At 37.1% G+C, this 21,814-nt stretch overlaps 1 protein-coding gene across 2 annotated transcripts; it reads left to right on the top strand.

Moving 5' to 3' along the window:
- Nucleotides 1–9,477: 9,477 nt before the first annotated feature.
- Nucleotides 9,478–21,683, top strand: PPID (peptidylprolyl isomerase D). Of its 2 annotated transcripts, XM_082727795.1 has the most exons (10): nucleotides 9,493–9,677; nucleotides 10,947–11,087; nucleotides 12,825–12,931; nucleotides 14,844–15,032; nucleotides 15,934–16,056; nucleotides 16,219–16,325; nucleotides 18,259–18,400; nucleotides 20,411–20,497; nucleotides 20,592–20,634; nucleotides 21,415–21,683. In XM_082727795.1, the coding sequence occupies exons 1-10, from the start codon at nucleotides 9,593–9,595 to the stop codon at nucleotides 21,501–21,503; spliced, it is 1,113 nt and encodes a 370-aa protein (XP_082583921.1). In that variant the 5' UTR covers nucleotides 9,493–9,592; the 3' UTR covers nucleotides 21,504–21,683. The 2 variants fall into 2 exon arrangements, with proteins under 2 accessions (XP_082583920.1, XP_082583921.1); XM_082727794.1 differs by having other exon boundaries at nucleotides 9,478–9,677; nucleotides 20,592–21,683.
- Nucleotides 21,684–21,814: the final 131 nt, after the last annotated feature.

Here is a 21,814-nt window from a genome sequence, read left to right as displayed (position 1 = left end):
AAGAAGCAAAATGTAGAACAGTGTGTAAAAACAGGATGGAAAGTATATAACATATATACATATTTGCTTGTATAATCACAGAAATGCTCAAGAAAAACATTCAGGAAGTGGTAGCACTGATTTTCTCAAAAGCTGGAATTTCCTGATGGAAATTTTCTAAGAATTTCCTGAGTGTCCAGGAAACTCTTCCTATATATTTATATCCTTTTCATTCCTTGATTATACCCTGTGAATGTGTAACTTACTTTAAAAAAATATATCGATAGGGGAACGCCTGGTTGGCTCAGTTGGTAGAGCATGTGACTCTTGATCTTGGGGTTGTAATTTTGAGACCTATGTTGGGTGTAGAGATTACTTAAGTATAAGATCTTCAAAAAAACCCCCCAAAAAACAAATAAACAGGGGCACCTGTGTGGCTTAGTTGGTTAAGCGTCTGCCTTCAGCTAAGGGATTGAGCCCCATGTGGGGCTCCCTGCTCAGTGGGAGTCTGTCCCTCTGTCCCTCCCTCACTCTGCCCACCCCCACCCCCAACTGGTGCTTGCTCCCTCTCTTTCTCTCTCTCAAATAAAGTAAAATCTTGGATGCCTGGGTGGCTCAGCTAGTTAAGCATCTGCCTTTGGCAGGTCAGGTCTTAATCCCGGAGTCCTGAATCAAGCCTTGCATTGGGCAGCACAGCTGGGAGTCTGCTTCTCCCTCTCCCTCTGCTCCCCCTCCTCCCATTAGTTCTTTCTCTCTTTCACTCACTCTCTCTCTCTCTCTCTCAAATAAATAAATAAATAAATAAAACTTTTAAAAATAAATAAAAACTTTTAAAAAAATGAAAAAGAAATAAATCAACATAAAGTATATAGAAAACTCATGACATATAGTAAACATGCAATACACATTAGCACTTAATATAAAATTTCAACTTAATTGTAACTATCTTGCACTAAAATAAGATACTAAGAAAATTTTAAAAATCAGCTGCTTAAAAATCTAAATACTGGGGCGCCTGGGTGGCTCAGTGGGTTAAAGCCTCTGCCTTCGGCTCAGGTCATGATCCCAGGGTCCTGGGATCGAGCCCCACATCGGGCTCTCTGCTTGGCAGGGAGCCCGCTTCCTCCTCTCTCTCTCTGCCTGCCTCTTTGCCTACTTGTGATCTCTGTCTGTCAAATAAATAAAAAAAAAAATCTTTAAAAAAAAATCTAAATACTATGAGTTTAAAAATATATGAGTAGATTTAAACAAGAAAATCTGTCTTACTATAAATTGTAAAGGCATTTCTCTTAGTCCATGAAGTCTTACAATCTGGGTGTTATTATTTAGATTTCTCATAAAGGTATTAAAATATCTAGTAATATTTTTCAAAGATTTTATTTATTTATTTGGAAGAGAGAGAGAGAATGAGCGGTGGTGGCAGGGAGAGGGAGAGGCAGAGGGAGAAGCAGGCTCCCCAAGGAGCAAGGAGCCCAATGTGGGACTCAATCCCAGGACCCCAGGATCATGACAAGAGCTAAAGGCAGATGCTTAAATGACTGAGCCGCCCAGGTGTCCAAAACATCTAGCAATTTAAAAAATCTTACCTATGCAAAAAACATGATTAGAAGGAAAGGTTTTTCCATCTATAAATACAAATGTCTCCTGTTAGTCATAAAGCAATTAGAGTTTGGTAGGTAAGAGGTGTCATTTAAACTTCCAAACATTACTGGGTTTTGAGGAAGAAATGAAAATACTTAGAATCATTTATTTATTCACAGTTGAGTTTGTTTATATTTCTGGGTTCTGAGCAAATTTGGATAAACTGAGAATAAATGGAGAATTTTCTATTTTACTTATATATACTCAGACTATCAGGTTGCCATAGTTGCTTTCTCAATAAACTGTGCATCTAGATTTGTCACATTTATCAGATATTCTATATTAATATCTTGTTCTTACCCATACTTTGGTAATAATACTGTCTATGGTTTTTAATTTCTGAGATGTAAATAGTTTCTAGGCTATGCTATGTATATAATATTAACATGTGTCCCTTTAGACTCTAATCTCCCAGTCTGGTAAAGTATTTTCCGGAATGTAAGAAGACTTAGATCACATGGCATCTTACCTATGAAATTGTTAGAGATCTCCAATTTTTTCCCCAGTGTCTCAAATCTCCCTCTATATACTATATTATGTATACATATACTGTAATGATCTGTCTCTTTTAGCAAACAGGGAATTCCTTAAAAACATCAGCTCTATTTTTTATCCTTATAACTATGTGCCAGGCCTGGCAAGTATTAGGTACTCAATAATGTTTGCTGAATAGACCAGTTTTTCCTAGTAGATGTTATACTTCTAATGAAAGATTTCAGCAAAAGTTATCACTTTATTACATTTGAGTATTTTATTAACTATTAAAGTAAACCAAATATATAGAAATTTTATCTTGTATGTCTCAAAAATCTGAATACAGAGGAATTCTGTTTTTCTCAATCAAATTCCAATTTAATACATAATTGTGATCGAAATTCCCCATTTTAAGCTTAAAAGATTCGTGGTTTTTGTTTTGTTTTGTTTTGTTTTATAACTGAGTGCACAATCTTCTTCCAACAGCTTGGCCCAATGATCACTTTTAGGGGAATATTCAAGAAGCAACTGAATTTGTTGGCTATTTTTTTCTCAAAAGCAACAAGTCACCTCATTAGTGATAAAAACAAAATTGTTATTGGCAGATGTTCCCACACATCTAGACAGACAAATAGGGAAATGCTTTTTCTGATCTAGGGGGTATGTTTTGTGGTCTGAGATAGAAGCAAGAGGGACTCTGACAGTCTGGCCTGGAGGTATAATCTTTAGCCTCTCCCATCCTCTGGGAAATGGAATCCAAACACCGGCCTCACTGTTTTCATAGCCAAGGTTGTCTGTTTTGGGACGATGCTCTGTACTGAAGATTTCTGGGGCTCCCAATGGACTTCCAGAATCTAAATAGATCCACTGTTGCAAACTGAGAAAAGTCCTAACCCCCCTCTGAGAGGTTCCTTCTTAAGGTGAGCTATTCTTTCTGTGGGCAAAAATACAAACTCATTTCTTTCGTGCCCACTGGTCTGGTAGCTAGGCGCTTAAATTTTATTCTTCAATTAACAGCACAGAAATCCTTCATTTCACATTGTCGGCAGTGATCTCAAAGATGCAGCTATAAGGCAGAGACTGTTAAAATCTTAGCTGGTAACAAGTGAGAGTCAGCAGGAACTGCATTAGGAACATAACTGTTAAGTCCTATGGCCTCACTAAATATATCCATCCTTCAAATTTGAATCCAGAAATCTGTACACCTAGGTAGACAGCACCATTCTGGTCGCTTGTAAAAAAGACTTAACAATATGTTCTTTGGCATGTTTGTTTTGAGGGTCAATATGAGAAAAGACATGGGGATACTACATTCTGTGTACATCCTGTGTTTTTGGTATTATCAGGAACACCATCCATCAGGTTACTTAATATTCCTCTTATAAATTAGGGGACAACCCAGAGATGACAGACCCATTAATAACTATTTCATTTAAATTTTGAAAGCTCTTTAACAGGAAGGAGGTGGGTTTGAGAGACATCATTTGAAAGACAGAAGGGAGAATAGACAAATTGTGACAATGAATGTTACTGAATACCTACTGCCTGTCAAATGGCTTAAACATTTCTAGCCTATGGCACTTTGGAAAAGAAAAATAAAGGGCATGTAATTTGAGTGTGGGGATTTGAAGATAAGAGTTCAAGTTTGAACAGAGCACCTTTGGTGGGACAGGATATAAGAAAGAGGATTCAACAACTTCCATGTGCCAACTCATCTTTTTAAAGAACTTCAAACTGTTACCACCAGTAATCAATACTTAATCTAGAATGGTTGACATTGACATTAGGATACAGAAGATAAGTTATAGGATATGTAAACGCATCTGGCATACAGTACATATTCAGTAATGTTACTTTTACTTTTAATTCTCACAAATCATTCTGCCAAAGGTACTGGATCTCACCATGGAATTTTTTTTTTCCCAAAGACATTTATGTGTCTACCAGAATTCTGTATTATACTTCCTATTTTCAGGAAGTTTAAGGATATTAAAAATAATATTGATTATTGGGAATAAATGTCAATATTATAAATTTAAGACACTAATTAACCACAATTATCCCATTAGAGAGATGACATTGATTATTAATGTGTCAGCAATGTCTCCAAAGACTTCCATGTCCTAAATTCAGTGGGTGTTTATCCGTCCTCTTTCTACATAACCTCCCAGGTTTACCAGCCAACCTACTTTTCACTCCACCCTTCTATGTTACATCCCATGTCCAATCTATTACTTAGAATTGTTGATTTTATGCCCCCTCCCCATATGCCTTTCTTGTCCATCAACTTTTATCCCTCTTTATTATCATCACTTTAGTATAAGCTAGATTCACGTCTCATCACTAGTAATTGGCTCACTGCCCTCCTGACTTCCATGATGGCTCCTTTTGATTTTATTCTCTGTGCTAGAGCTGAAGCAGTCTTTTAAAAATGCAAATTTTAAAGTTAACCCTATGAAAATTCCTACATTGGCTTACTTAACAGGTCACAAAAGTCTGTCAATCAGTAGGACCTAACAGACCCTCACTATATAAACTCTTCTACTTCATAACTCTTCAGTCAGTCACCACGATTTATATTGGCATATCTTCTATTAGCTTTTTTTGCCTTCAATTTCTGTCCCAAGTTAGGGAAATTCTTGGAGATGCCAGTAGGTTGGCTCCAACTCTCTAACTGCTATGCAAAGTGATTAGAGGAAGTTTTATTATTGCTTTCATTTTCTGTGGAAAAATGTTTTTTTCTCACTTCACAGTCTGTAGTTATAGAATATCTTTCAGAAGGCACAGAAGCCTAATCCATTTTATGATGCCAGATGAAAGCCAAGTTATGTAAGGATAAAAGAAGTCCAGTATTAATGCCATGAAGAGCTCAAGGATCCTTTATATGTCATGATGTTTCTCACATGATATCTAAACTTTGTATGTTTAAAGACAGATTGTCAGGTTCCATCTTTCCAGAACATAGGGAAGTGGCTTTGGAACCAGAACAGGCAGCCTCTCCAGCACTTGCCTGTCTGATAAAGTAAATAGGATAGTAAGGTTAGCGCTGATGCAGAGTCATTTTGAGGATTAACTAACGTAAATAAGTAAAGCACTTAGCAGAGTCTGGCACACATCAGTAACCAATATGTTCTAGTTATTATTTTTGTTTGTGATAGTCATAAAATCCATTTTAAGGAAGTCCACTTAGCAGAGTCTGGCACATATCAATAACCAATATGTTCTAGTTATTATTTTGTTTGTGATAGTCATAAAATCCATTTTAAGGAAGTCCTTTTAGATTAATGTAAATTTTTTCTTTGGAGGAAGGGAATACTAAGGATTTGAACAACAGTTTTATTAGTTCAAATCATTGTATCATTTGATTTTGTTCTATCAGATCAATACACATTTCACAACTGAAAACAGTTAAAATTAATCTGTTACTACTCTTCAGGAATGGAATACACACAAGCCCTCTCCTTCCTGTGTTACTGTAAACTAATAATCAATATCCTTTTTTGATCACATCACTTCCAGGTCCCGAGCACAGAGTTCACTGCACTATTTCTGTGGGATGATTTCTGTTGGTGGCAGAGACTCTGCTGTCCCCTGGTGGCAGCTGCTGTCTTCCATTGGTTCAATGTTCTGGCTCAGAAAAATTATAATTATGCTTAGTCGTAAATTTTAGCAGGCAGGCAGAACTTGAGAGTTGCTTTTCCATTCTGACCTGGAAGAGTAGGGATTCATAGGCCTCTCTCCTGCACATTAGTATCTCAACACCAGTGCTTCTTCTAGAAGCAGAATCATTTTGTCTCCCTAAAGAGTTAGACAACAGCCTGTTGGAATTCCAATTTTGCTGTCAGAGCCTGACTCAAGAGACATTGTCCTGAAACATTCTCCCCAAATTCTGGTGTCCTTTCTGATTTCTTACCTGTAATGAAGGGGTTGGGTATTATTTCAGATTTGTCTGGGTCCTAGTTAGGATCTCAGTAATCTACAATCTACGACCATATAAAGGTATGAACTCAGATATGTGAGACTCAGATGTGTGAGTTTTTTTCTATGACTCACCTTAAGTTCAATTTTGAATCACCTATTCTGAAGGATTGGCAATGCCATAATTTTGTCAGTTTCTGGTGTCTCATGTTTTTCCTCTTGGGATTGGATTTAAACTTGATAATGTCTAGTATGGCACCAAGTTTTGGTGTTGGGAACCTCTGGTTCTCAAATTCATCTGTCTACATGGGCAGCCAATGAGAAAGTAGACATCCTACCTCAGTTTTCAGTACTCCCAAGCCTTGTTAGCTCAGAGTTCTCTTCTGCAAGGTCTCTTACATTATGGAGGCCATTTTTCCTCTTCTATGGGAATATGGGGATATTGTTTTGCTCCCACTTCAAGTTAGGGTATAGGAAATATTTGGTAGTCAGTCTAGTCCCCATCTACCTACTCACACCAATTATCTGTATTCTTTCTAGGGCCTGCTGCCTTTCTGAGGCTGTATTTGGGAATTCAGGCACACTGTTCCCTCTGCTCTCAGATCTCAAAAAGCCATCTATGGAAGGTTGCTGACTTCCCAGGGAATGTGACTGGAGAAAATGGTTCCAAGACTTCTCATCTCTGGGGTAGTGGAAATATGCCCTGCCATTTCTTCCCCTCCTACTGTCCTCTCTCTACCATCTGGAACCCCCTCATTTTTCAGCATGGGAGATGGGTTTGATTATTTCAATTTTACTATTATTATTTTTTGCCAGTGGAAAGTCCTGCTTTTACATGCTCTTACAGACATTTTGTCCAAATCTCTTGCTATGCCAGGAGTCTTTCTTATTCCTGTAAAGCCAAGCCTTTTGCAACTCCAAAACCAGGAATAGACTGTTTCCCCCCTCTGTTTTCTTCACTATCACATGTTTCTCTTTAAAGCAATGAGCACAGAATGCCCAGTTGCTCGTTTGGGTGGAGTAATGAGTAAAGAGATTGAGAGGGAAGATATTGGGTGCGGGATGCAATCTGTTAATATTATCCTTCCAAACTTATGGGGAAAAACCAGAAATAACAATAATGATAATGATAATAATAGAGCTCTTAGTGCAAACATTGATCCCTCTATCCAGATGAAATTGTGTCCTTAGCCCTAAGAAATAGTGCATGCTCCTTAGTCTTTCTTTCTACACACAGTCAGACTTCAAGACTTCAGAACTCAGAAGACCTGTTTTAAGTAAGCAAACTGACGATGGGACAAGTTGTCTTCTAGGAGGATTTATCTTCATTAGAGATCAGTACTAGAGTGGTTTTGAAAGGTATGATTCTGTTATTCAAGTTTGTTCTAGGAATATGACAGTTTACATAAAACTGTTACTGTGAGAAATCTAGACACAGTGAGAGGAACATTTAGTCTTTTACACCCAGAAACCTGTGTAACAGGAAGAATCACATTGTATTTTCTGAGAATGCAGAGACATCCTTAAAGTACCTTTGCAGTTTTAACTTGTGTTGAAATATGTTGATACTATTAATTATTTTAATAAAGAATTACTTATGATGAATAATTGCTTATACTTGTTGAGTATTTACTAATTCTGATACTAAATCACCTAAATAATTCTTCACCTAATCCTTATAAGGCATCTGGCTGTGTCGGTCAGTGTAGCATGTGACACTTGATCTTAGGGCTGGGAGTTTAAGCCCCACACTGAATATAGAGCTTACTTAAAAAAAAAATTAAACAGACAAAAAAAATTAAGAGATACATATCATTATTCTAGTTTACAGATGAGGAAACTAAGGCACAGAAAGGCTAAGTAACTTGTCCAAAGTCACAAGTTAGTATCTATTAGTGATTGAATCTGAGCCCCAGAAGCGTGATGGCACAGAAGTGCTTAACCATGTTACCTAGTTAATAACAATGATATTCCTAATAATAATAATGGTTAGGAGGTTATGGTGCAAAAGTGGCAATTCTTGGACTTAATATGCTAGAGGCTAATTTTAAGCTAGTACAGCAGAAAAAAACTTAATGTGAATTTATTATTTGATATTTGTTAGACAAAGTGTAAATTACCAGTTTGCAGCCCAGAAATGAGACTGGATTAGTGAGCGATTTATTTTGACTCCTATTTATCAAAGGGCACAGAGGTGTTATGCTGGGCTGACCTAGATCCTCAGGGAGCCATAATGAATAAACACTATGGAATTCAAGGACATCAACTCATAAGGAATTAACATTTTACATTAATTTTAATGTGCTGGAATTCGAAAGGATCAGCATGAAGTGCTGATGATCTCAAATTATACATAAATACACATGGAAATGAAATTTATTAATATTCTTATAAAAATTCTCAAGGCCATTAACATTCTGTGTAACTCTCACTCATTCAAAAACATTTATTGAGCACCTATGGGGCGCCTGGGTGGTGGAGTTGGTTATGTTGGACTCGGCTTTGTCTCAGGTCATGATCTCAGGGTCCTGAGATCCAGCAAACCGCCTCCTCCCAGCTCAGCAAGGGGTCTAGATGCTCAAGACTCTGTCTCCCTCATCCATTCCCCCTCCTCCACCCCATCATCTTTCTCTAAAATAAATAAATAAATAAATCTAAAAAACCCCAAACAAACCCTCATTTATTGAGCATCCACTATGTGCTGGTCACTGTTATTAGTGCACTGAATAAAGCAAAGAGCAAAACCAAATTCTTGTCCTCGTGGAGTTTAATCCTAATGGGAGGAGATGGATGAAATGAGTGAATAAACCATTAGAATATTACCAAGTGCTAAAGAACATACCACTTCTTTCCAAAATTAGGCTTTATCCAGAGGTGAGTCTATGTTCACATCAATAGGGAAGATGTTTACACAAATTCCCAGAAGGGAAAAGTGGACTATAACACAGCTTTATCAGGAAACAAAACTCTCCCTTCTGGATGTTCTGCGTAGGGCCTTTGCCTAACCTCTATCACTTACACTTTTTTTTTTTTTTTTTTTTGCAACTTGTAACAAAATGGCAGCAATAACACGGTCACTATGGATTAGCTAACACCTAACACTCTGTGTTAGGCACTGTGCTAGCAATTGGCATCTTTAATTCCCCAAACCACCCACCAAGGTAAGCATTTTTATTCCTACTTTCCAGACAAACTGTGTGTCAGAGAAGCAGTCACACACCCGTTGGTGGCAGACCTGAGGCTGGAATGGAGAAGACCGTCTCCAAAGCCCTTCTACACTATCACGGCAAAGTGATGAAGCACACGCAAAAAGACTGAAAAGGACCGGGGCTGCAACTTCAGTACGCGGGAACAGAGGAAGCGCAGGATAGAAAACCGCGGGGAACGCGCGGGGGTTCGAGCACGGAGAGATACCGTCTGGAGGCGGGGCCGGAAGTCGGGCCGCGGTTCCGGACCTCACGCCGGAAGTGGCTCGTCAGCGCCGCCGACAGATCCTCATCTAGAAAGGCGCTGTCGGGTCGAGCTGCCGGGGGTCCACGAGGTTCTCTGAGTTGGCTCCCTAGCGCCTCTGCAATTCAAAATGTCGCACCCATCCCCGAAAACTAAGCCTTCCAACCCCTGTAACCCCAGAGTCTTCTTTGACGTGGACATCGGAGGGGAGCGAGGTGAGCGGAAACTGATACTTGCGGAATGGCCCCGAGGAAGCTTCCCGGGATTCGGGGATTCCGACGGTCGTGTGCGGTTCGGGCCAGGGGCTGCTCTGTGGTGCCGAGGGGGATCGCCGCACAGACTGGACTACGGGAACAAATCCAGGCTTCCGAGGCTGGGTCGAGCCAGCGCCCTTGTACCAATGCCATCGGTCCTACGGAAGTTTCTGGAAAGAATTTCTGGTTTCGGGATTGTGGCGGCCCTTACGTTTGTCTCTCCTGATTGGGTTGTACCTCCTCGCCACCTTGCACGATCAGGCAGGCATAAAATAAGATTATTTTATGTTTGCAGTGGGACGTTGAGAAAACTGATAGGCGTTTGTTGGGTTCTAGTCACGCCGTGCCCTATGCCACGCGAGATAACGTCAGCAGTTGCCAGAGTGTTCGTAAATTAAAGCGACTTTTGCGCGTTGATTTTTCTTATCACCAATTTTTAACTTAGCGGTCCCGTCAGATTAGCGTTTTCTGTGTTTTGGCATTGGGGGAAAATGAGCTCTGGGTAGCGATGTGGTTGCCTAGGTTATGTCAGCACTTCGGGAGCGCCAGAGGTCTTGTGAATTAGCATGTTGCTTTGTAACTGAAATACTCGTTCTAGAACAGGTTAGAATTGTTAGCTGGGCTGTGTGAACGCGTGCAGACGGACACAGCAGGGTCCAGAGACCCCGTGGCTGATTATGGACACACACATGCATTTATATACACATTTATTTTGTTTTGAAATTAATGCGAGGTTTATTTTTAACCTGCCTTAGGAGTTGTCTGAAATGGGAACTTTTTCGTCTTTTGCTGCAGCCGCCACGTTAGGGAAATTGCAAAGAACACAAAAGCTACAGCTATACCCCAAACTCAGCCAAACCGAGCCACTCAAAGGATATTTGGTTTTCTCCTATTGGTTACTTGGTGGTTGGAATTTCTGAGTACAAGTAGAAGAAATTACTCAGAATTAAAAACCATTTGCATTTCATGGTGTCCCATATATGGTGCCAATCTGGCTTTGCATTTATGATCTTTTGTTACGATGTAGAAAAATAATTGTTTCAAATTCATCTAGTTACATGACACTTAACATTAGACCAATTTTGAATATTAGAAAAATGACCAAACAAGAGAACTTGGTATCTCAGTCACTATACTTTTACCAATCACTATACTTTTACCAATCGTCCTTTTGCATTTGCTTATGGTTGCTTGTTTTACATACTGATATGTTTTCGTTTTTTCTTTTAGTTGGTCGAATTGTCTTAGAATTGTTTGCAGATATTGTACCCAAAACCGCAGAAAATTTTCGTGCGCTGTGTACAGGAGAAAAAGGCATTGGACCCACCACTGGGAAACCTCTCCATTTCAAAGGATGCCCTTTCCATCGAAGTATGTGTAAATTTTTTAATCTGATTGTTCTAAATCTGTAGCAATTAGAGAAGAAAATACTAAGTAAAGAGAAGTAAAGAGTGGAAGTTAAAAATGACTGTTAGTTTTAGGAGAATGCTCTGACATCTGAGACAACAGCTCAGTTTCATAAAGGTTGGGCTGTGAACAGTGCAACTATGAGAGGGTAGGTACTAAGGTTTACTTACAGAGAAATGGACTACCTAGCTTTACCAATGCTCTAGCTCTTCACTCCTTTGGGATTAGATTGAGGAAAAAAGGGTGTGCAATGATAAAAAAGCAGACTTTAGATAGTTTGCCTGGTGGCAAAAAAGTTATAACTACCACTTTTGCAGGATTGCTTGGGAATGCTTGTAGCTGATAAAAATTCAGTGTCTTGTTGTGATACTTAATTAAAAGATGACTTCTCATAATGCTTATCACACCTTGTAATCATACCTTTGTTTAGTGATTATTTGATGCTTCCCCTAATAGACTGTAGGTTCCATGAATTCAAGAACTGTATCTTTTCACCATCTTGTGTTCAGCATGTAGGATAGTTACTGAGTGGATACTCAATAAATATTTGTTTAATGAATGAATAAGTTAAAATATAATCATGAGTAGTTCATTTATTAAAAGAAACTTAAGAAAAAACTAATATTGATTTTAAAATGTTTAAACTGTTGATTTATATTCAGGTTTAATGAAGTACTAAAATATACTAATATAGTGTTTAGAAGAGTTGACACAGCAGGCCTGAGACTACTGTCCTTGAAAAGGTTTGCTTGCAGCATGGCCATTAGCTGGAGTTAGGAACTTGGCACTGGAACCATTCCCTGAATCATAACGATGGTTTACTGTGCCTGGATTATTTGTATAAACACTTTGATTTATGCTGAACACCTGCTTTCCTTTTGGGAGTCTGGAATTTTGGTACATGCTGGGTGGAGAGTAACTGGATGATCCACCCTGAAAAACCTTGGGTTTACCTTGGTAACAACATTGTGCATATGTTGTAGCATTTTTTGTGCTGGGGAAAGAATGTACTCTCTGACCTTTCATGGGAGGGAGAGAGTATAAGGAAGTACATGGATTTCTCCAGACTCTTGTATCTTTTCCTTTTATCAACTAGCTGTGTATCCTTATTTTATTGCTGTAATACAACCAAATGCTGAGTCTCATGAATCCTAGGAAATTTCTGAACATTAGTGTTGTCTTGGAAACCTTTGACACCAAGTGATAATACTTGCTGAAGTACTCCCATTGTGGTACAACAATCTACTGGGAAAAATTGGTCTTATTTAATAGACATCAATGAGTCACACATGTCTAGCCATATGCACAATGAAAAACAGTTGCTGTACTTGAGGAATCAGTGTTGCCTGGAAGAGACAGATCATTATGTTATATGTTATAAAGTGGAGATAACGTCAAGATACTGTGGGAGAAAAATTAAAAGATCCACCCTCAGAGTCTCAGTGACAGTTATATAGGGGAGGTACCATTTGAACTAATTCTTGGGAGTATTAGTGAGTGATTAGTCAGTAAAAGTAGTTTGGATCCAGGCTATGAAAAGTCTCTTAAGAGTTTGGAGTTATGGGGGTGGGTGGGGAAAGAGGAGAGTTATAGGACTAGAGTCATGTTTTAGGAAGATTTTTTCTTACCACATGTTCATTAGTTAACATTGCTATAGTCATCTATATTTTAGTTTCTAATAGTTATTTTCCTTTTTTGTAGTTATTAAGAAATTTATGATTCAGGGTGGAGACTTCTCAAATCAAAATGGGACAGGTGGAGAAAGTATTTATGGTGAAAAATTTGAAGATGAAAATTTCTATTATAAGGTAAAGTAGACAAAAGTGAATGTTTATTGATCATAACAAAGGTTGTTATATGTCTGGGATACTGGTTGGATTAAGATAACCAATAAATGTCTCAGGTTTGCATAGATTCTCCTTTTCTTGTAAAAGGTATCTTATTTGTGAATCTGCTCTTTAACATACAAAAATTTCATCCACTAATTTTATTTGGCAAAAATACGGTGGTCATGTCAGTGTGATCCAGGTTTACATACTGCATTAAAGCCAATGAGTTTTTATGAGTGACCACCATATAGCAAAATTGTTTCCAGGAAAAGTGTTCTCATTATCAGAAGGATGGTAACTTGTGCATTTTTATGCTTGAATTTGAAGAGCAACAAAACCATCGCTAATAACCAGGATGTCAGGGGATTTGCAAAATAGCGGATATGGTTAATGTCTAAGCTCCTAAAGGACATTAATGGAGCCTGTGCCTTCTTATCTTTATTGTCTCAAGATATAATTGGGCATATTGCATCATTCAAGTTATAAAAATGGACAGGTAAGTACAAAAGTGAAGTAATATCTTTGGAAATAAGGAATATGTGCAAGGTAATTGGGATAATTTGAAAAGAAAATGTTTCAGTCTTTTCAACAGTATTTATTGACTGCAGCTATTATGTATTTAGTACTGTCACTGGCACTAAGGAGCTTACAGAAGTGAACAGCTTGATAACAAGGAATTTATGATATTACAGGGAAGGCAAGATTAAAACACATGGGATAACTGGAGAATGATAATGTGTAAATAAATGCTAAATTGAGACTCTCTGTATATACCATAGGAGAAAGGTATTATTTATATGTTCCAGATTATTAGGGAAGATATTGAAGAGGAATGGGTACTGAAATTGGGCCTTGCAGGGTGGCCAAGATTTGGTTAGACAGGAACTAAAACATAGATTCCAGTTTGAATAAGGGACATAGGTAATAAAGACAAAGGCAATAGGAGGCTGAGGAAATGAAGTTAATATTCTCTTGGATACTGTGGGGAAAGCACCAAACTTTTGGAAAGGAAAAAGGGAAGCTGCCTCTGAAGGGGGAAAACTAAGATTATGTGATTAGCTTTGATCAAAAGAAAGGGGATTCTGTTGAAAAGACACATAGTTTTTGTCTTCTGCAAACTTGGTAGCCCTGAAAACTGAATTTTTTAGGTTGCAAGGGTACAAGGCATTTTCAGTGGGAAGATTAACATGAGCATACAATGCATGACCCAACAAAGAATAATTTAGAAAGCCCTAAGGATAAACGTGGAAAGACAAAGAGATCTAGTTTCACAGCACCTATAAACAGATTGATGCCAGATAGAAATTTGATATCAAGATGTATGTAGCAGTTTCTTTAGGTCATTCTCTGAAGAATGGTTCTCTGAAGATTCACCTGGGATGAAAGCCATAATATTTGGATTCCTTTGAGATTAGGAAAGTACCTAATGAATGTCCTACCTAAATTGACTATCCCATTAGTGTTCCCAGTTTATTATGCGTAAAGGAAGAATCATAGCGTAGGCCCATAAAAATGGGAAGACTATTGAGTTCCTTTCAGAAAAGAGAACATTCATCATAAAGAGCAAAGTATAATCATTACAATTCCTTAATGCAGCATCTTAAAGTTGAGATAGAAGTATGTTCTCAAAATGGCCAATTTAGAAATCTAAATTATTTCTGTTCTTTATTTGGTTTCATGGTTTTTTTTAAGTCTAAAAAGTGATTGAGTACCCCATGTTTGTGAATTAAAGGTTGCGGTTTATATAAAAACAACAACAACAACAACACTACATTGTTTGCTCTAAATGGTATTATAGCCTGTCCTAGTTTTATGTGAATGGTCAGTAAAAGAGCAGTTCAGACTAGGACCTCTAACCTTGGTTTTCTTGCACTGATTTGTATTTCTACAGCATGATCAGGAAGGTTTATTGAGCATGGCAAATGCAGGCTGCAATACAAATGGTTCTCAGTTCTTCATCACAACAGTCCCAACTCCTCACTTGGATGGGAAACATGTGGTATTTGGCCAAGTAATTAAAGGAATGGGTGTGGCAAGGATACTGGAAAATGTAGAAGTGAAAGGTGAAAAGCCTGCCAAAGTAAGTAAAAAATTTCAGTGAAATACACTTATTACCTTAATTACTGTCTTAAAGAGATGTAAGTAGAGGGATCAGATGATTATTAGCTGGGAAGATGTTAGGATGACTTCTGGCACAGAAGCCTGGACCTTCAACTTTATCTTGGAACTTTTCTACAGTGAGAAAGATAAGGTTAGGGTAGTTTAAAAGGACATTTTTATTATTCCCACTTCAATTTTGGTGATTTTTTTGGGTAGGTTTCTTAACTCTTCTATACCTGCAAAACTTTGAATCAGTATGTACAAATACGTAGTAGGTAGAGGATAGGAAACCAAGAGTCCTTTTCAGACTCCGCTGTTTAATTGATGGTTTGGCCTTGATCTTGTTATTTAAATTTTCTGGGCATGTTTCCTCATCTTGTCAAAATTTCTTAGGGTTTAGACGAGATTATATAACTCTAAAGAACCTTGTGTTCTAAATGTGAAATCATAGTGGCCACAGTACTACCTAACCTAATTAGCAGGGCTGTGAGTGGGAATTGGAAATTGAAATACCTGCAGGAGATAGGCTGTCACCACTGTGTGAAAGAAATAGTGGAATTGAAAGGACATGCCTCACCTAAAGAAAATTACATAGAGAATGATAATATTTTCAACTTTCTTGAAAACTGAACTGCTGAATAGCTATAAAACCCCTTCCTAAAATAGTGTCATAATATTACTTGGAGTGAACATAAAGGGCAATATCAAGGGCATTTTTGTAATTTGAGCAGATAGATGAGACTTCTGCCAGTCTCATTTGAGAAGTGATTTAGACGGTGTTGTGCATGACTTAAAGCTGTATAGATTTTAAACCCAGATTGCTTGTTTTTAATATCTTTAATATGGTAGTACACCTCTACAATTTAGGATTATTTTTACAGTTGTGCGTTATTGCAGAATGCGGAGAATTGAAGGAAGGGGATGATTGGGGGATATACCCAAAAGATGGCTCTGGTGACAGTCATCCAGACTTCCCTGAGGATGCAGATATAGATTTAAAAGATGTAAGTACTTTCAGATTAGTCTTATTTTAATTATTAAAATTAGTACTAAAATTTTGAACTACTCATAAATCAATCTAAATGATAGAACCTAGCAACTAAAAGGAATTTTAGCAACTAAATTTTAGCAACTAAAATGCAACATATTTGTATTTTTTTATACAGGTAAATAAAATTTTACTAATAGCTGAAGATGTAAAAAATATTGGAAATACTTTTTTCAAATCTCAGAACTGGGAAATGGCCATTAAAAAATATACAAAAGTTTTAAGGTAATAAAATATTTTTAATAAATTATTCTAAGAGCTTGTAAATTTAATTATAAACTGAAATTCAGAGTTGTTTATTGTCGTTTTGGCAAAATTGCTTTGCAAAATAATAACCAAGTGTGTTGAAATAGCTTCATTCCTTTGTTTCCTCTAGCTTCTTATTTTGAAAAATTTGAAGATACAGGAAAGTTGAAAGAATCATATATGAATACATCCATACCTTTACCTCTTTTCACTAATATTTAACTCTTGCTATATTTGTTTTTGTAGAATCATTTTGAAAGGTTACTTTATCCCCAAGTAGTTGAGCAGGTAATTCCTAAGAAACTAAAACAGTGCTTCTACATAACCTTTTTTTATTTTTAGTATATGTGCTGCCGAAGCGAGCACACTTCTACATAACCTTGATATAATTGAAACACCCTGAAAATAACATTGATACAATAATATATCATCTAATATGTAATCCATATTCAAATTTCCCCAATTATTTCAAAAAAAATTTTTTTTTTTAGTCCAGAGTCCATTATATCATTTTGGTTTTATGTCTCTAGTCTGTTATCTTTAGTAGTCTCTACATCAGGTTTTTTTATTCATAGGTATCTGTGGAGTCTTAAGTCAGTTGTCTTATTGAATACCATCTATGTTTATTTGATTACTTCCTCAAGATTAGTTTGTTAAATATTTTGGCAAGAGGACTTAAATCTGTGGTGAATATTTCCTGTGATATCACATCCTGAAGGCACACATCAGTTTGGCCTATTTTGAGTTTTGGCACTTGGTTAAAGAGGTGTCAGCCAGACACTTGTGTCATAAAGTTACCTTTTGCCTTTTGTAAATAATAAGTACTTTGTGAGATGATCCTGTAAGATTGTGAATATCCAGTTCCTAACCTTTCATTTGGTGGGGTTTAGCATCATTGAAGATACTTCAATTACTATACTGGTTGCAGAACTGATTTTCTAATTTTATCATTCATTCTACAGTTCTTATCTTGCATTCTAATGTTTAAAAGCGCCTCCTCCCTCTCCTTATTCCTTTTTATTTATTTATTTATTTAAAAGGTTTATTTATTTATTTGACAGACAGAGATCACATGTAGGCAGAGAGGCAGGCAGAGAGAGAGGAGGGAAAGCAGGTTCCGTGATGAGCAGAGAACCTGATGCGGGGCTCGATCCCAGGACCCTGAGATCATGACCTGAGCCGAAGGCAAAGGCTTTAACCCCCTGAGCCACCCAGGCGCCCTCCTTATTCCTTTTTAGTATTATTATATTACCTGTGGATTTTTTTTAGGTCACCCTGTTATATCATTCTCTTTGATGTTCAAAGGGTTCCAGATTTGTCCAGTGGAAGCCTCCTTTCCTATATCCTTTGGACATGTTCCTATTAGTCTGTGAGCACTTGCTTGCTTTCTGGCACAAGGTGTTTCAGGTTCATCTTTTACTTAACTTTGTTTCCAGATCTGGTATTAGCAGTTTCTCCAAGGAGCCCCCGTTCTGTTTATAGGGAGATGGATTTTAGAAACCAGATTCTGAGGGCCACGTGTGCCCATCATTTCTGGGCCCTTTTCTGTGGGTAGTGCCAGTTGCCTCATTCAGTTCCTTTTTCTAAGGTGAGAGTCTTGGCCCAAACATACTTAGGTTGGAAAGTACATAATGGAGACCTGAGCTTTAAAAATTGGAAAGTATTAGTAGTGCATAATTATCTTTAGATTTGGAGAATGCTGTTCAATAGGTTTCTTTGAACACTTTGTGAAAAAACTGAAACAAATATTTATTTTCTTAAGAAAAATAAGCTTGTGATCATTAAGAATATTAATATTAGCATTTGATGAGTTTTTTATATCAGAAATGACATAACATTTTTTGACATAGTTGAAGGAGCAGAGTATGTTCTATGTGGCATTACATGCTACCTTTATTAATGTATTCTCCAGGTATGTGGAAGGTTCAAAGGCTGTTATTGAGCAAGCAGATAGATCGAAGCTACAACCTATAGCTTTAAGCTGTGTGCTGAATATTGGTGCTTGTAAACTGAAGATGTCAAATTGGCAGGGAGCAATCGACAGTTGTTTGGAGGTAAGTCTCTTTTGACGTCAGTTTTTGAAGGAGTGGAATTATGATACATCAACTTGAACAAAAGCAATTTTATGTATATTAATATATTTTATTACAGAGGACCAAATGAGACTTGATGAAGCATAATTAAAACTCATATTATCTCTATTTTGGACCTTCAGTTCTTCCTGTTAATTAATTTATTTAGCTGATAACATTATGTAACTTAATAATCTATGAAGATACTTTTCGTCAGAGCACATGTATCAGCTCCTTTGTTCATTGAACATACTGAGCACCTGTTGCATGTAAGGCATTGGAATATGGTTGCAGAGCCTGTCAGACTTGGTGTTTTTGTTTGACTTCTGTCACTAACTTTGTGATCTTGGTTAAGTCCTGATTTTAGAGTCTTAGCATCTTTATTTTAAATGAAAATAACCCTTCCCTCACAGGATTGTTACAAGGATTATATAACATATGTAAACCAATTAGCACAGGTGTTGGGTACATGTTAAGCACCTAATAGAGATGAGGTGCTTTAATTAAAAGACTCATACTCTTAAGGAACTTTTTATTTGGCTGATGAGGGAGTATGTTTTAATTTAGGGTCATCAGGACTTGTACAGGAGAATGGATACTGCTGGAACACACCGAGATCATCTGTCTTTATGGGGACATCCAGGAATACTAACTGATGAAACTACATAGGTGGCAGCATTACCTCCTTAAATAGAACAATTATGACACTCTCCCTATTGCACAGTTGAAAAATTTTCCAAACTAAACTATGTATTTAGAAAGATCATCTCCAGTAATTTTTATGTATATTGCTCATTAAGCTATGCCCAGAGCAAGTAGAAATAAAATAAGATCTGGGGCATTTAGTTGGTTCGGTTGGTAGACCATGTGACTCTTCCATCTTGAGGTTGTAAGTTCTAGCCCCTTGTTGGGTGTCAAGATTACTTAAAATTTAAAAAAAAAAAAAATCCTAATTTGGTTAGATAGGTAGAGTAAGGGATAAAAGTACATTTAGAAGAGAGCATATAACAGAGGAAAAAACTTATCCAAGGAAAAGATGGGTCTTCACTCTGGATTTCTTTCATTTTTTTAAAGTAGGCTCCACACCCAGTGTGGGGCTCAAACTCATGACCCCGAGATCAAGAGTAGCATAGTCTCGACCAAATCAGCCTTGTGCCCCAACTCTGGATTTCTTTTTGACCTTTGTGAACCAGATAATACACCTTTTTCAGTAAAATCTTAGTATTGTCCTTTAGAAGATGTGAAGTAAAATTATTTCTAAAATATTTATTTCAAAGGACAGACCTGTTCAACTTTACTCACACTCCTAAAAAAACCCTGTAGGTTTCAAGTAAAAGAGTGTAACAAATTTTTTATTCATAATAGTATTCTCTTAGCATTTAGGACCTAATCAGGAGATAGAAACTATAGAATAATTTGAAAAGAGAAACTTTAATATAAAATAAGAGGGGATTAGAATAATGAAGGGAATGGCTAATGAAGAAAATTCTAAAGAATACGGGAAAGCAGATACATACATCTCCTATATATGGAGCAGTCACTTCCCCTTGTGGAACCCACAAGGAAGAGGCTCCTCTTGACAGCACCTAGGCTGAGAACCTGATGTCCTGATCCCTCTGGGGAGGGAGCGGCTGTGATTTACTAGATGGCAGAGAAGTTCATTGGCTGCCATGTTTATGGGACTACGCTGTAGTGCTTGGGTAAGTTGCCTGTGTGAGCTGCTGTGTGCTGTTGACCAAGCTCAATGCTGAAGCCTTTGAGAAGTGCACTGCAACGTGGAAGAGAAATAGCTTTTCTTGTCTATATCCCTTTAGCGCCCTCTACTGACAAAATGTAACGTGCCTGCTGACAGAAGAAATTTACAGGGTCTATCTAGGTCCATTATCACAGAGAGTAAAGGGTTGATTTGGAGTTGACCGGCAATAAACTGAAATTTAGTATATATATTTAATGATATTTAGGTAAAGATACTAATTTTACAATTTTTTGTAGGCTCTTGAATTAGACCCATCCAATACCAAAGCATTGTATCGTAGAGCTCAAGGATGGCAAGGATTAAAAGAATACGATCAAGCACTGGTAAAATTTTGTTCTACATTTTAATATTTTTAGACGACCACCTTCATAAATCATATATCTAATATTTCTTTAAATGTTTTTTTTTCAATTAAAGGCTGATCTTAAGAAAGCTCAGGAGATAGCACCAGAAGATAAAGGTAAGTTGGCAGTGTTTACGGTAAAAGTTCATTTTGTCTTGTTAAGAATATATCTTTATGAACCACTGTATTCTATGCCACTTAGATATTTGTTCAACAGATACTACATAATGACTTACTGGCACTGATCATACTGCTGTGAACAAATCTTGTTCCCTGCCCTCAAAAGAGCTTACATTCTAGTTTTTCTTCAGAATACTGATTTTCACATACCCAAATACTTTTCTGTCTTCTTATTTGAGATCTGTTTCCTATTACTGTAATGCCACCTGAAAGCACAGCATTAAAAGCTACAGTATTTATCATGAATTTAATGTCTGGGACCATTCCTTAAGCTGAATGAAGCCATAGTACAAGTTTTCTAGTTACTGCATGTATATTTTAGGAAAGCTTTGCAAAGTTAGGACACAGATTAGTTTGTTTTTCAAATATGCTTGCTACAAATAGTGATACGAACTCTAGATATTAAAATATATCTTCAATCTCTCACTGCTGAAGTGAAAGAGGCGAGGCACTTAATTGCCTTCTCTCGGGGAGAGAGAAGGCAAATCTACATATAACTTAGACTTCTCTCAAATGGACAATCTTCTAAAATTGTTTCATGGTTTTTGTTTATGTGATTGTTTTGTCAGTAAAATATTCTGTTAATTGAGCTCAGTTACTGTACAGAGAAGAGTTGCATCAGTGGGGAGAATTATCATATTTAAGACATTAGTTGTTGAGCATCCTAATTTTTTGGATATTTTGAGAAATAACCCCTATTATGTATTTATTTTACAGCTATCCAGGCAGAGTTGCTGAAAGTCAAACAAAAGATAAAGGCACAGAAAGATAAAGAGAAGGCAGCATATGCAAAAATGTTTGCCTAATAAGAAATTGTTTTTACTTAAATATGCATTGATTATTGTATAAAGGCAATAAGAAAATTTAAAGGTTTTTGTCTGTTATATATGATCCCTGATGTGTTTCCTTTGCTACTTCAGTTTTCCATTGTTTACAGTTTAGGAATACTGAAAAAAGCTCACTCTTAATAAAACAGTGTTACAAAATACAGTGAGGTTTGATTTTTTAAAAAAATGGCTGTCTGCATTAATCACAAATAATGGTGTCCAGCTCTAAACTCCTAAAAACACATCTTGCTGAGTAAACAGATTAAAGCTTGTTTATATACTGTTTCCCT

Source organism: Mustela nivalis (assembly GCF_964662115.1).
Source record: "Mustela nivalis genome assembly, chromosome: 4".
NCBI lineage: Eukaryota > Metazoa > Chordata > Mammalia > Carnivora > Mustelidae > Mustela > Mustela nivalis.
This window is presented reverse-complemented; position numbering and strand designations above follow the sequence as displayed.

Excerpts from the sequence above, each read along its gene's own strand:
- PPID (XM_082727794.1), top strand. The coding sequence starts at position 9,593 with ATGTCGCACCCATCCCCGAAAACTAAGCCTTCCAACCCCTGTAACCCC. Across the intron at positions 12,932-14,843 it reads ATGAAAATTTCTATTATAAG|CATGATCAGGAAGGTTTATT; the intron begins GTAAAGTAGACA and ends GTATTTCTACAG. Across the intron at positions 16,326-18,258 it reads AAATATACAAAAGTTTTAAG|GTATGTGGAAGGTTCAAAGG; the intron begins GTAATAAAATAT and ends TGTATTCTCCAG.